The sequence below is a fragment of the Aquarana catesbeiana genome, linkage group LG06 (assembly GCF_042186555.1).
Source record: "Aquarana catesbeiana isolate 2022-GZ linkage group LG06, ASM4218655v1, whole genome shotgun sequence".
Classification (NCBI taxonomy): domain Eukaryota; kingdom Metazoa; phylum Chordata; class Amphibia; order Anura; family Ranidae; genus Aquarana; species Aquarana catesbeiana.
Genome location: NC_133329.1, coordinates 59070858 through 59087521, shown reverse-complemented (window position 1 = coordinate 59087521; position 16664 = coordinate 59070858). Strand labels below are relative to the sequence as shown.

Sequence of the window (16664 nt, the reverse complement as noted above, 5' to 3'; positions counted from 1 at the left end):
GTCAGGTGGTTAAAGAGACAGTGTAAAAATATATTATTTTTTTTTTAATAAAATAAATAATAAGAAAAATAAATAAATAATAATAATAATAATAAAAAAAGCACCTAAGTCGCAAACGCATATGTAAACGGTGTTCACACCACACATAGGAGGTATCACCACAAACATTATAGTGAGAGCACCAGACCTCATCTGTAACTCTAAACTGGTAAGTACCGTAGTTTGTCGCCATTTTACGAGCCTGCACAATTTCAAAGTGTGACCTGTTAGTTATCTATTTATACAATATAACATCATCTTTTTTTTTTTTACCAAACAATTGGGTATTATATTATGTTTTTTAATTTTATTTATTTTTTTACATTAACATTCATTAAAGTGTACTTTTTCCCAAAAAAATTGCATTGGAAAAAATGTTTCGCAAATTCCATGTGATGTAAAAAAATGTCAACACCCATCATTTTATTCTTTAGGGCCTCTGCCTAGAAATATATATATAATGTTTTGGGGCTTTAAGCAATCTTCTGATATTATGGTTGAGAAGAGTTGAGGGACCCCTCAGTCCAGTCAGGTGTTGCCCCCCATTCTCTAAGTACGACATTTGTATTCCTCTTTATTTATTGTCTGTTATCTCCTCTATAATATAGATTTTGGACTGCAGTGTCCTCTCCCTGACTTCAACGCGCATGCGCGCACCACACACAGCTCTGCCCGCCGTCTCCCAGGCGACCGTGACGTCATCATTTCGCGCCTCAGTACTGCTGGCGCTGTTGTCCCCCGGTTGATCGGCCGCGTCTCCTGTGAGGTGAGTGTGCGGCGATAACCATCGGTCGCTGGTGTGCGCAGGCGTGTATCGCGATATATAGAGCACTCCCTCTCCCTACAGAAATTGTGCGGAGTTCCGGGCACCGCAATGCCGTACGTATCCGCTGCAGGCCGCCGGTAGGAGGCGCTACTAGAAAGAGCAGGGGGAGGGGGGCGGCGTATATGTAATGTGTATGTATATATGTGACCAGCAGGGAGCGCTCTCACCTTCCACACCACACACAGGACTGATAGGAGAGAATCAGGGGGGGGGGCCGGCCTTATACTGATGTAATGTGTATATATGACCAGCAGGGAGCGCTCTCACCTCCCACACAGGTCTGATAGGAGAGATCCAGGGGCTTTATACTGATGCAATGTATATATGTGACCAGCAGGGGGCACTGTCCCACACACAGGACTGATAGGAGAGAACCCCCCGCCTTATACTGATGTAATGTATATATGTGACCAGCAGGGGGCGCTCGTACCTTCCACACCACACACAGGACTGATAGGAGAGAACTAGAGGGCCTTATACTGATGTAATGTGTATATATAGGACCAGAAGGGGGCGCTCTCACCTGCCACACCACACACAGGACTGATAGGAGAGATCCAGGAGGCCTTATACTGATGTAATTATTATTATACAGGTTTTATATAGCGCCAACAGTTGTAATGTATATATGTAACCAGCAGGGGGCGCTCTCACCTTCCACACCACACACAGGACTGATAGGAGAGAACCAGAGGGTCTTATACTGATGTAATGTATATATGTGACCAGCAGGGGGCGCTCTGCCACCACACACAGGACTGATAGGAGAGAACCAGGGCAGCCTTATACTGATATTATTATGCTATGCAATGTAAATGTAATTGTTCTGATTTCCCATAATTCCCTCAGACCTCATCACCCACAAAAGGAAGCTTTTTTTAAATCTTTTTTTTTTTCTTCCCTCAGGAAGGAAAGGAAGGAAGTGAAGATGGCGCTGGTATCGGCGGACACGCGGATATCCGAGTTATTGAATGAACTGCACCAACTCATCAAACAGACACAGGTGAGGACGGGATCCGATGGGATCAGATGGGATCAGATGGGATGTGAGCGCTCTGGTCTGTGGATCAGCTTCCCTCTGTCAAGCCACATTTATGATGAACCTTTAAAAAAAAAAAAAAAAAGTTTGACTCTAAGAGCCCTTACACCATGGGTGCTCAAGCTGGGGCCCTCCAGCTGTTGCAGAACTACAATTCCCATGAGGCATAGCAAGGCTGACAGGTACAAGCATGACTCCCAAAGGCAGAGGCACGAGGGGAGTTGTAGTTCCGCAACAGCTGCAGGGCCACAGGTTGAGCACCCATGCCTTACACACTGACAGCGCGGCCACGTTAGCGGCGCTTTACCATCACCATCGTTTTAGAGGTGCTTCAGTGGCACTGCCCATTGATTTCAATGGGCAGGGGTGCTTTAGGAGTGGTGTATACAGCGCACCTAAAGCGCCCCAAAGAGGCTGCTTGCAGGACTTTTTTTAACATCCTGCGCAGCGCCCCGGTGTGAGAGCGCTCTGGCATTCACACTGGGGGCTGCAGATGAGGCATTTTTAGGGCACTATTTTTAGCGATAAAGCGTCTGAAGAAAGGCCTCCAGTGTGAAGGGGGTCTAACCGGTTGTGGACACAAGAAGTGCAACACACACCTTTTTTTTTTTATTATTATACGAGATTTATATAGCGCCAAAAGTTTACTCAGCGCTTTACAATGTATAAGGGACTTCATGGAAAAACTTCATGGAAGCACATAGGATGTATGTAGTACCTCGGTGCCACTTCCTGGTTGCACTTTGCCAGTGTACTTTGCTGGTTAACCAGCCGCTGCCATTATACAGCTGCAGGTCGGCATGTTCCCGCGAGCCATCGTAGCTGTACGCCGGCCCTTTAAGCGGGGATAGCAGGCGCGCGCCCTGCACTTAGGGTTGCCACATCATCCCTTTAATCCAGGACACATATGAATTACACAGTTCTGTGGCTGATTAAGGTGCTAATTAATCTCACTTGTTGCCTTATCTGCATTAAATCAGCCTCAGAACCTGTGTAATTCATATGTGTCCTGGATTAAAGGGATGAGGTGGAAACCCTACCTGCACTGTGGGGGTGCCGATGCATGACCACCCGCCATGCGTGTCCCTGTTCTGTGAGGAGAGACAGATCGTCTGCTCCTACTAGCTAGGAACAACGATCTTTCTCCTCCTCCAGTCAGTCCCCTCCCCCCTACAGTTGGAACACACCGAGGGAACACATTTAACCCCTTGATCGCCCCCCCTAGTGTTAACCCCTTCCCTGCCAGTGACATTTATACAGTAATCAGTGCATTTTATAGCACTGATCACTGTATAAATGTCAATGGTCCCAAAAATGTATCAAAAGTGTCCGATGTGTCCGCCATAATGTTTCAGAACCGCTAAATATCGCAGATCACTGCCATTACTAGTAAAAAAAAAAAAAAAAATAGTAATAAAAATGCCATAAAACTTTCCCATATTTTGTAGACGCTATAACTTTTGCGCAAACCAATCAATATACACTTATTGCAATATTTTTGGTAATAAAAAAAAAAAAAAAAAATTTAGAAGAATATATATTGGCCTAAACTGAGGAAAAAAATTTGCTTTTTTTTTTTTTTTTTAATAAATTGGGGATTTTTATTATAGCAAAAAGTACAAAATATCGTGTTTGTTTGTTTGTTTGTTTGTTTTTTGTTTGTTTATAGCGCAAAAAAAAAAAAGCGATGATGATCAAATACCCCCAAAACAAAGCTCTATTTGTGGGGAAAAAAAGGACGTCAATTTTGTTTGGGTACAACGTCGCACGGCCATGCAATTGTCAGTTAAAGCGACACCGTACCGAATCGCAAAAAATGGCCTGGTCATTGAGCAGCCAAACCTTTCGGGGCTGAAGTGGTTTAACATGAGTTTTGGGAGTTGCTGTTGTCAAAAAATGCGCATTGTTTATAAACCTTGTTCAGAGAGAGAGACAAAGTATTAGCTTTATGTATTAGGCCTCATGCACATGGGATATTTTTACAGCTGATGGGTTTTTGGCTTCAGGTGTTTTTTTTTTTTTTTTTGTTTGTTTTTGTTTCTGCAGCCAGTAAACTCTCCAGCATGTGATCCTATGTGTTCAATCACACATAGGCTGATATCAGCGCTTTTTTTTGTTTTGTTTTTTTTTTTTTGCAGGGGCATTTTCTGGATGGGGAAAAAACTCCCAGAACTAGCGGGTTTGAAGAGTTTTTCAAGGATAACTAAAGGTTCAGTCCCTAAAAAAAAAAAAAAAAAATGTCATACTTGCCTCCTCCTGTGCAGTGGGTTTTGCACAGAGCTGCCCCGATCCTCCTCTTCTGGGGTCTCTCAGCGGTGCTCCTGGCTCCTCCTCTTCTCGAGTGCCCCGTTGGAGAAGCGCTCTCCCTCGGGACACCCATGCAAGCACGCTCCCATGTCCTGCTGCTGCGTCCATGGACACAGACAGCAGGACTCGTCTCCGCCCCCCCGGCTCCCGCGTCATTGGATTTGATTGACGGCAGCAGGAGCCAATGGCTGCGCTGCTATCAATCTATCCAATCAGAGCCCGAGACACTGGCTGGAGCAGATGTGCTTGTCCCCGGCGCAGGAACAATCAGGCTCAGGTAAGTAAAAGGGGGGCTGGTGGACTACAAGAGGTTTTTCACCTCAATGCATAGAATGCATTGAGGTGAAAAAATACAAGGGTTTACAACCCCATTAAGCTGTAAAAATGCTCAAACTGTGATAAAAGCTGAAAAATGCGTCTGTTCGCTGTTTATCAGCGTTTTTGAGACATAAGCTTTTGTGGGAGTATAGGTTTGCTAAAAAAAAAAAAAAAAAAAAATACACTGCAGCTTAAAAAAATGCTGAAAAACACTAATGCAAAACTCATTCTATAAAAAAAAAAAAAAAAAAAACGTTGACACTTTGACTTAAAAAAAAAAAAATCATCTCTTTTAAGCCAGAGAACCAGGAGTGAAGTGGGAGGTCGCTCCGGTCCTCCAAGGGCATAGAGCCGAATGGGAGCCAATACTCGACTTTCTGCCCTTCCATCCAACAGATCGGATCACTTCCGGGTTTGCCGACAGCCATGGTAATCCTAGAAACAGCCGGAAAGCAGCAGCGGGGGTGGGGTCACCTCCCCTGCCGCCTTTAAAAGTGATCCTGTGGCGAATCCGTCGCCGGGATCACTTGTAGCAGATGCCAAATCGCCCACAGAAAACAATGATACCACTGCTGCCATATCCCCCATATTAAATGTCAAAGTAATTGTGTAAATTTACTGTGGATGGTTGATAAGTGGTTAGAGAGCACGAGCAGGCGATGCGGGGGGGCCAGCAGGCAATGGGGGAGGGCGAGCAGGCGATGCAGGAGGGCGAGCAGGCGATGCGGGAGCAGGTACATCCACCCACATTAGCGCAACTCCCGTCTTGCCCATTTATGGGCTGTGGCCAGACAGGAAGCGGTTAAATTCCTATCATCCCTTTCCAATGGAAGCTCAATTACAGCTGACAGAGGGCTCCATATACAGTGGCTGCTGGGAGGAGACTTTAAAAATTTAAAGGGAACTTGTCAACCAGCGATAGGTACATGAAATGACTAAAAACATAATAAATAATAATAATAAAATTGGAACATAATAAAAATGCTAATTTGTGTTTCCAGGAGGAGAGGTCGAGAAGTGAACACAACCTGGTGAACATCCAGAAGACTCATGAGAGGATGCAGACAGAGAACAAGAGTAGGTGTCACCGATGGGGTGTATGGGTCTGGGAAGAGCTGGGACTAGTCAGTAATGGTCTGTTCTCTCTGCAGTCTCTCCTTATTACCGCACCAAACTGCGAGGACTCTACACCACCGCCAAGGCTGACGCTGAGGTCGAGTGCAAGTGAGTGCCGAGGAATAGGATACTGCAAGATCCAGTGATGTAGTTCTGTTTGGTCATCATCTTATTGAACATTTTGTTGTGTTTCTTCCCCAGTATCCTGCGCAGATCTCTGGATAAAATTGCAGAAATCAAATCTCTTCTGGAGGAGAGACGGATCGGTGAGTATTGCAGCTTCCTCTGTTCTTCCTGTCTCTGCTCGATTCTCATCCTCTTCTTTTTATTCTGCAGCTGCAAAGATTGCCGGACTGTACCATGACTCGGAGCCCCCCCGCAAGACCATGAGACGAGGGGTGCTGATGACACTGCTACAACAATCTGCCATGACCCTTCCCTTGTGGATTGGAAAACCAGGAGAGAAGTATGTATAGAAAGAGAGCGGGGTCGGCATTAAAGGTTTCTCTATGATGGCCCCAACAAATCCCAAGTCTGGTTACTATGGGATGCAAAAACCTCATTAACTTCCTTTTACCTAGCCTCTGGATTGCTTTTACAGGCAATCCCCCCCCCCCTCTCTTCTTCGAAGTCTCTCCTATGATCAGAACCAGCATCAGCACTGGGTTACCACAGTGCTTTGCCAATGGTTTCTGGCCATCTCTATGATCCTGGGAGACCGGAAGCAACATTATGACATCACTTCCTGCTCTGGTAGATGTAAACACTGCCATTTTTTTCCTGGAAATCAGAGATCAATGTTTGTGATTATATATATATATATATATATATATATATATATATATATATAGTGTATAAATTATAATCTCATGCTTTCCAGAGTAGAGGAGATATCGGGTCTTATAGACCCCAGATCTCTCTATAACAAGGACCTGTCATGCCTTATTTTTATCACAAAAGATGTTTACCTTTCTTGTGATGGAAATAAAAGTGATAAAAAAACAGCTAACTCTAAACTGGTAACATGTAAAAATTTGTAAAGTGTCGCCTATGAAGATTTTTATTTTTTTTTTTATTTTATTAGTTTGATGCCATTCCATGAGTGTGCGCCAGTTTAAACCTTGACATGTTGGGGATCTGTTTACGCGGCGTAACATCATCATTTTTTTTTTTTTTTTATATTTTAGGAAAAAATTGGGTTTTATATTGGTGGGTTTTTTTTATCTATTTATTTATTTGCATTACAATTCATCAAAGTGTGTTTTTATTTTTTTTCCCCCAAAAAAATTGTGTTTGAAAAATTGCTGCGCAAATACCATGTGACATAAAAAAATTGCAACAACCACCTTTATTATTCTCTACGGCAGCCGTCACTAAATGGCGGCCCGTGTGACGCTCCTGCCCAGACCGCCAGTGTAGTAGTATTCAATGGTTTGCTGGGACCGCGGGTTGCCCAGCAACCAGTGGCATTGCGTGTGTGCGCCCCACCTCCCTGCTCCTCTCGTTTTCGCTGCCGGTCAAGACGTGCGCACCACCCCCCCCGCTGCTAGTGGCCCCCTGCTCCTGGCTTTCATTTGTGAGGTATATCTCGCAGCTTCCACCCCCCCACCCCTGCAGCTTGCCGAATGTGCTGACTCCTGCCATCAAGGTATGTGGGGCATAATTTGTTGTGGTGCATGCTGATGGGCATATTTTGTTAAGGGGCACACTGATGGGGGACACCTGATGTAAGGGGGCACTCTGATGGTGGCAACTAAATTATGGGGGTAGTCTGATGGGGGCACCCAATGTAATGAATAACTCTGGTAGAGGCACCTGATGTAAGGGGGAACACTATTGGGAACATTTTACATTTACAGAGTGTTACCAGAGTGTGTGGAGGAAACCGTAAGAAAAGCACCAGAGAGTTTGGCTTGTGCCAAAAAACTTAAAGAAGACTCTGTACAATCTTACATGGCACAGACTTGTGATTCGGACCTCGGGCAGAAAAATTATTTAGTTACCAGACCTCCTTGAATTTTAATCCACTACCCCTGCTCTAAGGTCTCTGCTAAAATAAATAAATTTAAAAAAAAAAAGTGTGTCCTGGGGGTGCTGAGCAAAAAAATGCTGATATTACATGTGGGAGAGAATATCAGAATTGGCCTGGTGGGGAAACTGGTTAAAACATTTCCAGCTTTTAATTAATTTTTTTTATTACTTTCTGCTTTTGTCGCACAGGCCGCCTCCTTTATGCGGCGCCATCCCTGCTGCCAGCGATTACGTAGCCAAGCCCGGTGATAAGGTAGCGGCCAGGGTTAAGGCCGTGGACGGAGATGAGCAGTGGATTCTGGCTGAGGTGGTCAGCTACAGCCATGCAGCAAACAAGTAAGTCCTGTTTTTTCTGGGGTGGTCAGCAGGAAATGTGACTCTAATACACGGGAATAAAATATCTTCTCTGTTGTAGGTATGAAGTGGACGACATTGACGAGGAGGGGAAAGAGTGAGTATCAGCTGAGGCTTAATGGTATTGTTCTTACAGCTCAACTCTGGCCTTTCCTTCTGTCTTGCACTGTTGTACAGGTGCTACTCCTGGACTAAATCTACTTCCAGATTTCAATGCACACTGTGAGCTTCTTCTTTAATTTTCCACTTTCTGTGGTAGTTAGGAGATGTCAGCTTTGGTGTGTGTGTGTGTAATCTCTCTCTCTCTCTCTCTATCCATCCGTTTTCAGTGCAGCCTGTATGTGATGACTTGGGCCTAAGTTCTGGAATGAGCTGTAGATATTCGATGGTGAGCACACACCCTTTATGCTAAGCGATCTCTTATCCTTCTGTCTTCAGGCGTCACACACTCAGTCGTCGGAGGATCATCCCTCTGCCACAGTGGAAAGCCAATCCAGAGACCGACCCAGAGGCTTTGTTCCAGAAGGATCAGCTGGTACTAGCGCTGTACCCCCAGACGACATGCTTCTATCGGGCCCTGATACACGCACCGCCACAACGGGTAAGTACAGGGCCCATTTAGATTTTAGGGAAGATGTTATGTAGATACAGGATATATGCAGCACAAAGGCCTACATACTCCTGTTAGATTTCCATTAAAGGCTAAGTTCACCTTTTGGAACATCTAACATGTTACAGCTCCTGCTGCCAGTTCCTCCAATCCCCCCCCCCTTGGAGAATCTTCTCCCTGTTCCCACTGTTACTTTTAATAAGAGTGTAGACGTGTTTGGGGCTGCGCCCACAGAGCTGCGTCATTCATTCAGTTTCTTGGGAATGAATGTAGTTGTTCAATCGGCCACTGTGGCTGATGGCTTGTAATTCTAAATGAACTGCGAGGGAGCTAATAAGTGCTTTAGTAGTTCATTCACAAGCCCTGCAGATTTCAATGTACAGCCTGTGTGGAGATACGGGCAGAAAGCTGCAGGGGTTGTTTGGGGAAGCCTGACATTGCATCCCTAACCAACATGGGTGAAATGCTTTCCAGGCTCCTGCAGGAAAAAAATAAATGCATTTTTTTTCCTGCAAAAATATGTGCATTTATTTATTTATTTTTTTCAGGAAAGGTGAACTCTAATGTAAATCTTAAACCTGTAGGCCATGTGCCCCCCCCCCGCCCCCCCCCCCCCCCCGGAAGCCTAGCTTAAAATGGCCCATTGTGTTCTTTCTTATTGGCAGAACATGCCAGCTCTAGGGCTGGGAAAAAAATCGATTCAAATCTTGAATCGAGTTGAGAGGTCAAATCGATTCAAAATTTAAGCAAATCGATTTTAGATTTTTTTTTTTTTTTTTCACTGCGCCGGTCCCGAGGCGCTACGGGCATGAGTTTTAAGGCGAGGCTGCGGCTTTGGACTAGGCCGAAGCCACGGCCTCGCCTAAAGACTCATGCCCGCAGCGCCTCCGGACCGGCGCTGACACCGCGCCAGGCCTGAAGAGCTGCGGGCAAGGAGTTTTTAGGTGAGGCCGCGGCTTCGGCCTAGTCTGCGAGGCCGGACGCCGCGGACTAGGCCGAAGCCGCGGCCTCACCTAAAAGCTCATGCCCGCAGCGCCTCAGGACCGGCGCGGTTTCCAAAGAAAAAAAAAAACTCGATTCGAATAGTGTTTTTCTTTAAGAGAATCGAAGATTTTTTTTTTTTTTTTTTTTAAGAAAATCTACCAGTCCTAGCCAGCTCTTGCCCCCAGCATAACAGGAGCGAGCAGCATTGCTCATTATAGTTGCAGTGCACTTTCATTTTTGCAGCAAATCTGAGAGCAGATTGCTGACATCACCAAGGGGGTGGGGCCGGAAAACACATGCTTCTTCTCTAGGACTATGCTACTGACAGGGAGAGAGTTCACTGTGCATGCTTCGGGATTTGAATGGAGACTGTCAGCGGAGCCGTAAAGAAGTCCGCCCTTGCATGCACCAACCCCACCCTTGGGTGTTTTCAGCAGTCTGGCTTCAAACATTGCAATTTTAATGAGAATCCTGTTCTCTTCTGTGATGTTGGGGGTCAAAGAGGGGCCTGGAGCTCTGGCAGGGGACCCCAGAAAAGGAGGATTGGGGCTGCTCTGTGCAAAACCATAACCTGTTTTTTGTTTAGTTCTTTTTAAACTAAAAACAAAGGAAGGTTTAATATCGCTTTAAAAAGTCTGTCTACAGCACTGGTCAGTTTTGTGGTTTCTCTCTTCATAGGAGACCCATCATTTTAAATGTTATGGAATAGGGCTGTCCTCTGCAGTCCTCCACCCACCCTCTTTGGCCTCCCAGTCCCTTCCTCTTTGCAAGCAGGAGGAGGTCTGGGCCCACTTCCTTTTTCAGGTGCCCTGAGAAGGCCAGTAGTGTGAGGTGACTTACCCTCCAAGTATACTGGACTGGCCCAATTCGGATCCTTCCTGTCAGAGGTCCTAGAGCAATGAATGCTCATTCCTGTCTGGGAATGTGCCAGGCTAAAACAACTTGACTGGCAGTGCCAGTTGTGGGTGATGTTGCTTCCTGGGTGCCACAGCTCCCATTACTAAGCAACTCTGGCATGTGGGGTGCCTCTTCTTGACAAGCCTCCTGACAGTGGCTGCATGAATGCTAGAAGACCATTTTGGAGCCTTCCTTTTCTGACCTCCTGTTGTGTTCAAGGGGCAGGCAGCAACCCTAGAAGTGACATGCAGGTAAGTGTGGAGTCCAGCATCTTGTCTCCTTACTACCTGTTAATCTGATTTTGTAAATAGATTAAAGTGGTATTATAGGTTCAGCTTTAAATTAAAAAAAATGAACAACAAACGTCATACTTACCTGCACTGTACAGTGGTTTTGCACAGAGCAGCCCCGATCCTCCTCTTCTCCTGTCCCCTGCTGGCGCTCCTTCCTCTTGACCAGTGACCCCAATAGCAAGATGCTTGCTAAGGGGGCACTGGTGTGTGTGCTTGCCCCACGAACCCTGCTCTATGCGTCCAAAAGACACATAGAGCCGCGGCTTGGACTCCCCCATTCTCATCGACTCCACTGGCTGTGACTGACAGCAGTGGGAGCCAATGGCTCCCGCTTCTCTCTCAATTAATGAGCAGAGGAGGGTGTCCTGGGACAGCTGAGGTTCTTGTGCACATCGCTGGATCGAGAGGGGGCTCAGGAGAGTATTAGGGGGGGGCTGGGGGGGAGCAGCACAAAGAATGCATGAAGGTAGAAACCTTCAGCCTTTACAACCCCTTTAAATCTTTCACCAAGTCACTTTGGGGGTTATTTACTGACACTATTGGGTGCAACTCTGTGTAGAAACCAATCGGCTTCCAGGTTTTTTTTTTTTTTATTATTATTTTGTCAAAGCTTAATTGAACAAGCTGAAGTTAGAAGCTGATTGGCTACCATGCACAGCTGCACCAGATTCTGAGTGCATCAGTTTTAGTAAATCTCCCCAAGTATTCTAACTTTGGATTCATCTATTATTTTTTGGGGTGGGGGAAGTTTTGTACTTGGTTTGCTGAATTTTTAGAAATAGTGGTTTAGCCCAGGTCATTAGGAAGTGTTGGGCTGTTTTTCTGATGCCTCCTGTATTTTTTCCCACAGCCGCAGGATGATTATTCTGTGCTGTTTGAAGACACGTCGTATGCTGACGGATACTCTCCCCCTCTAAACGTGGCTCAGAGATATGTGGTCGCCTGTAAAGAACCAAAGAAGAAGTAAAGTTGGTCACTCCATGTGCATTATGTGAAGCTGCCAGAAATGTTGATAATAAAGTGTCTCTGTTACTAAACGCAACCTGCCAAATCAAAGGTCACCTGGAAAGAAGGTGGTAAATACTCCTCTCTGAGCCCTGCTGTAATAAATAGAAACTGATGCTTGAAAACTATTTCATGCCACCCTGCTGTGCTCAGATCTGCCGGCCTCTACTTCACTACTGTGCCCATCGGTGTCATTGGGAGGAACCATTGAGTGCAGCAGGGAAGAGAAGGAATCTGACACTCCAGGAAATGTCTGTGTTTTTTTTGTTGTTTTTTTAAATCTTCATCCGGCATCCAATGCATTGTAGCAGTGTTCGGTGGTGCAGGCACCAGGAGAGGTATGTTCAGTCCTCTTTCTAGGTGTCCCTGCTCTTGGTACCTTTTTTTTTATTTTAGCATCTGGGCTATGGGACAGGTGGAGCTAAATCTTCATATTTTTTATAGTCTGTGTTTTAGGGAATCTATCATAAAGCACATTAGGCTCAATTCACAATGCTAAGATTATGTCTTTTGTAAGGCTTCATGTACATGGGATGTTGTTTAACCTCTCGTGAATGATTTAACTTGTCAGTTAGAAACCGTCTAAAAAAAAAAAAAAAAAAAAATGTCCGATTAGCCGCGTTTTACATCCCGCACTTATCCGGGTTTGCGGCTAGAATTGTTTTTAGGAAAAAAAAAAAATAATTTTTTTTTTTTTTTGTTAAAATGAAAAATGTCTGTAAACTAAATGAGAGTTACCACGTTTAGCAGCGTTTACAGGCATTTAGCGTTTCAAAAAAAAAAAATGCTTCTAAACTTAACTGCCTAGAAACAACCCTGTGTACATGTACTGATAAGACAATAGAAGACTTTAGGGGCAGCTGGGAAAAAAAAATGCCCAACTGCTCTTAAACATCCATTTACCAGCAGCCGTGTACATGAGGTCTAAAACAATGACAATTATTTTTATGGATGCAACAGGATTTACAAACTACACTCAGATAAATGTTACTAAATATTTTTAAAGGTCCCCCCCACCTGTAATCTATATATTAACTTCCCCTATTCTGGGGCAAATGTCCTCCTATTAAAGTGCTTGTAAACCCTTTCCTATGCCCAGTGAGGTGACTGGCCTCAGGTAATACACACAGATGAAACAACGGCACATGGAGCTGCAGGTTGGCTTGGGTGCCCCCATAGCAAGCTGCTTGGTTTGGGAGCACTCGACAGGAGGGAGGGGCCAGGAGAGCCAACAAGGGACCCGAGAAGAGGAGGATCAGGGCTGTTCTATGCAAAACCAACTGCACAGAGCAGGTAAGTATAACATGTTTGTTATTTAAAAAAGAAAAAAGGAGACTTTACAATCGCTTTGATCGCGTCCTGTTTATCTAGGCATTAATTACTCTGGTCTTGAAAGGGGTTTAAGCTTTGTGAATTGAGTCTATTATTCCTATGAGAAAGCTTAGAAAGAAGCTGCTGTTCTGATTTATTAGTCCAGTGGAAGCAATGCCATTTTTCATTAGTTTTGTTAAGGAGGAAACAATCAGATCAGGACTTTCACAGGACAGACTTTTTTTTATCAAGCTTAAAGCTGAACTCCGGACAGAAATTTCTACTCTGTATTAGAAATGTCAGATCCTACCTCTTAACTAACGTGGTCTTTTTTACAAACAAAGCAGCAGCCACTGCGCATTCTAAATGCAGCATTCCTAGGGTTTAAAATCCCTAATGTGCTGCATGCAAGAGCAGTAGGCACTGTGCCCTCTCCTTTGTAACAGCGGCAGCATCCTTTCATTACCATGGTTGTGGTGGGAAATCCCAGACTCTGTCCTGCTGATTCTCACTGCCTAATTTGATGGACAGGTCAGGAGACTCCTGGTCTGTCCCGCCCACCATGACCTCATACCTAGACTGATGGGGCAGGACACTCCTGGTCTGTCCCTCCCACCATGCCCTCATACATAGACTGACGGGTCAGGAGACTCCTAGTCTGTCCCTCCCACCATGCTTCATACCTTGACTGACGGGTCAGGGAACTCCTGGTCTGTCCCTCCCACCATGCCCTCATACCTTGACTGACGGGTCAGGAGACTCCTAGTCTGTCCCTCCCACCATGCCTTCATACCTTGACTGACTGGTCAGGAGACTCCTGGTATGTCCCTCCCACCATGCCCTCATACCTTGACTGACGGGTCAGGAGACTCCTAGTCTGTCCCTCCCACCATGCCTTCATACCTTGACTGACGGGTCAGGGAACTCCTGGTCTGTCCCTCCCACCATGCCCTCATACCTTGACTGACGGGTCAGGAGACTCCTAGTCTGTCCCTCCCACCATGCCCTCATACCTTGACTGACTGGTCAGGAGACTCCTGGTATGTCCCTCCCACCATGCCCTCATACCTTGACTGACGGGTCAGGAGACTCCTAGTCTGTCCCTCCCACCATGCCTTCATACCTTGACTGACGGGTCAGGGAACTCCTGGTCTGTCCCTCCCACCATGCCCTCATACCTTGACTGACTGGTCAGGAGACTCCTGGTATGTCCCTCCCACCATGCCCTCATACCTTGACTGATGGGTCAGGAGACTCCTGGTATGTCCCTCCCACCATGCCCTCATACCTTGACTGATGGGTCAGGAGACTCCTGGTATGTCCCTCCCACCATGCCCTCATACCTTGATTGACGGGTCAGGAGACTCCTGGTCTGTCCCTCCCACCATGCCTTCATACCTTGACTGACGGGTCAGGAGACTCCTGGTCTGTCCCTCCCACCATGCCCTCATACCTAGACTGACGGGTCAGGAGACTCCACATGAAGACCTCTAATGCCCTGTAAACACGACCGGTTTTGCCGCCGGAATAAACTCTGAAGGTTTTTCCGATGGAATTCCGCTCAAGCTGTCTTGCCTACACACGGTCACACCAAATTCTGACCGTTCAGAACGAGGTGACGTACAACACGTACGACGGGACTAGAAAACGGAAGTTCAATAGCTAGTAGCTGCTGTCTCGTACATGCTTCAGAGCATGCTTTGTTTTTGGTGCGTCGTAACAGCATACAGACGAGCGGATTTTCCGATTAGTAATTTGTTCCGTCGGAAAAATATAGAGCATGTTCTCTATCTAAGTCCGTCTGAATTTTCGACAGAAAAAGTCAGATGGGGCATACACACGGTCGGAATATACGATGAAAAGCTCCCATTGGACTCTTTCTGTCAGAAATTCCGCTTTTGTATACGCGGCATAACAGTATGCAAGGATAAGTAACTCCCCATGCAGTAAGCTCAACACCATTTCAGGGGATGCCTGTAATTTGACCACCTGCTTTGTGAAAACTTCTTTTGAGCCTGTGACCCATTTCAGGAAGAAAGGATTTTTAAAAGTCCTGTCTGGGCCTTGCATGCCTCAGGATCACACATACTTTGTGCCAGGAGTACAGACCAGACATTGGAATGAATGGGGCTGCAGTGAGCATAGGCAGGACCAGAGTGTGAAAAATTCTGCCTTTATTGTCTTGGACTAGTGTGCAGCCTGCAGTTAGAATGACAGCTTCCTTCTAAGACTTCTCACACAGGTGCTGTACTCTGACTTACTCCCTGAGTATAGTCTGCTCTGCCAGCTGTGTAAGATAGACATTTTTACATGAATTGATGTAATTGAATTTCCATATTGGGATAAAGAAACTCACCTGGAGTCTTTGTTTTTATAAAGCAATTTTGTACAGACACGGAGAATAAAACTCTGCCTAAGGAAGAAAGATCTCCAATAAATATGTACAGCAAAAACACAGAGTCCTCTTCTCTTATTTTACATATATGTGTGTCTGTTCCTTTCTCCCATTCATCAACATGCTAATGATCTTGTTAAAGGATAAGTTCACCTTTTAAGAAACAAAAATAAATTCATTCAAAGTGTCACTAAACCCACAACAGTAAAATCAGCCTATATATGCAGTGTAGAATGCTTGTTATACTCACTGTGGAACCTAAGGGGTTAATCCTCTGCATTGTGTAAAAATGCTGTTTGATCCTGGCTTCTCTGATCCTCCCCTTCTTCCACTGCCCCCTGATAATTTCCTAATAACACTGAGAATATGGAGTCAGGCTGCACATGCTCAGTTTGGTGTGTATTGCTAGAGAGTTTTTTTTTTTTCTTTTGGAGGGTGCATGTAAACCGCACAGGGCCAATCCGCACTGTCCAGACAGAGGGTCAGGGGTTTTGCAGTCTGATAGGTCAGTCAGAAAATTCCTCTTACAAGTTTTAACCAGTGCTTGGCTGAACACTGATAGAAGTCACAAGACTGCTATATACTGCTGATGAGAAAAGGTATTTAGCAGTTTATATTTACTAAAATAATTACATTTCCATGTTCTGTGTACTGTGGGAGACCAGATATAGTGAATGCAGGGTCCTGGGTTTAGTAACACTTTAACCACTTCCCGCCCGGCCTATAGCAGAATGACGGCCGGTCGGTGGTTCAGTTATCCTGACTGGGCGTCATATGACGTCCTTCAGGATAACAGCCGCCGCGTGCCCATCAGTGGTGCGGTGTGTTAGTCTGACACACCGATCTCGGAAAAGAGCCTCCAACGGAGGCTCTTTACCACGTGATCAGCCGTGTCCAATCACGGCTGATCACAGTGTAAATGGGAAGAGCCAGTGACCGGCTTTGTCTGACTCGCATCTGTTTATTAGCGCAGCCCTCCCACGGATGCCCACCCAGGACCACCATCATGCTGTCCAGGACCACCAGGGAAGGGGGCAACATGTGGATGGCCAGGTATGTACACCATGGCCTGCCACATATGAAAATATTTGCACAATACATGCCAATCAGTGCCCACAAATGGGCACTGACTGGCAACA

General features: G+C 45.6%; 1 protein-coding gene across 2 annotated transcripts; it reads left to right on the top strand.

Moving 5' to 3' along the window:
* The first annotated feature begins 683 nt into the window (after positions 1-683).
* SGF29 (SAGA complex associated factor 29) lies at positions 684-15583 on the top strand. Of its 2 annotated transcripts, none has more exons than XM_073636012.1 (10): positions 684-805; positions 1772-1868; positions 5531-5606; positions 5681-5753; positions 5847-5911; positions 5982-6111; positions 7866-8012; positions 8092-8127; positions 8469-8631; positions 11665-15583. In XM_073636012.1, exons 2-10 carry the CDS (start codon positions 1794-1796, stop codon positions 11779-11781), a joined length of 882 nt encoding a protein of 293 aa, XP_073492113.1. In that variant the 5' UTR covers positions 684-805; positions 1772-1793; the 3' UTR covers positions 11782-15583. The 2 variants fall into 2 exon arrangements, with proteins under 2 accessions (XP_073492113.1, XP_073492112.1); XM_073636011.1 differs by having other exon boundaries at positions 792-918.
* Positions 15584-16664: the final 1081 nt, after the last annotated feature.

What these genes read in the sequence shown, in the direction of transcription:
- SGF29 (XM_073636011.1), top strand. An exon ending in TCTGGAGGAGAGACGGATCG is followed by an intron (nt 5,912 to 5,981) that starts GTGAGTATTGCA and finishes TTTATTCTGCAG; the next exon opens with CTGCAAAGATTGCCGGACTG. An exon ending in ATTGACGAGGAGGGGAAAGA is followed by an intron (nt 8,128 to 8,468) that starts GTGAGTATCAGC and finishes TTCTGTCTTCAG; the next exon opens with GCGTCACACACTCAGTCGTC.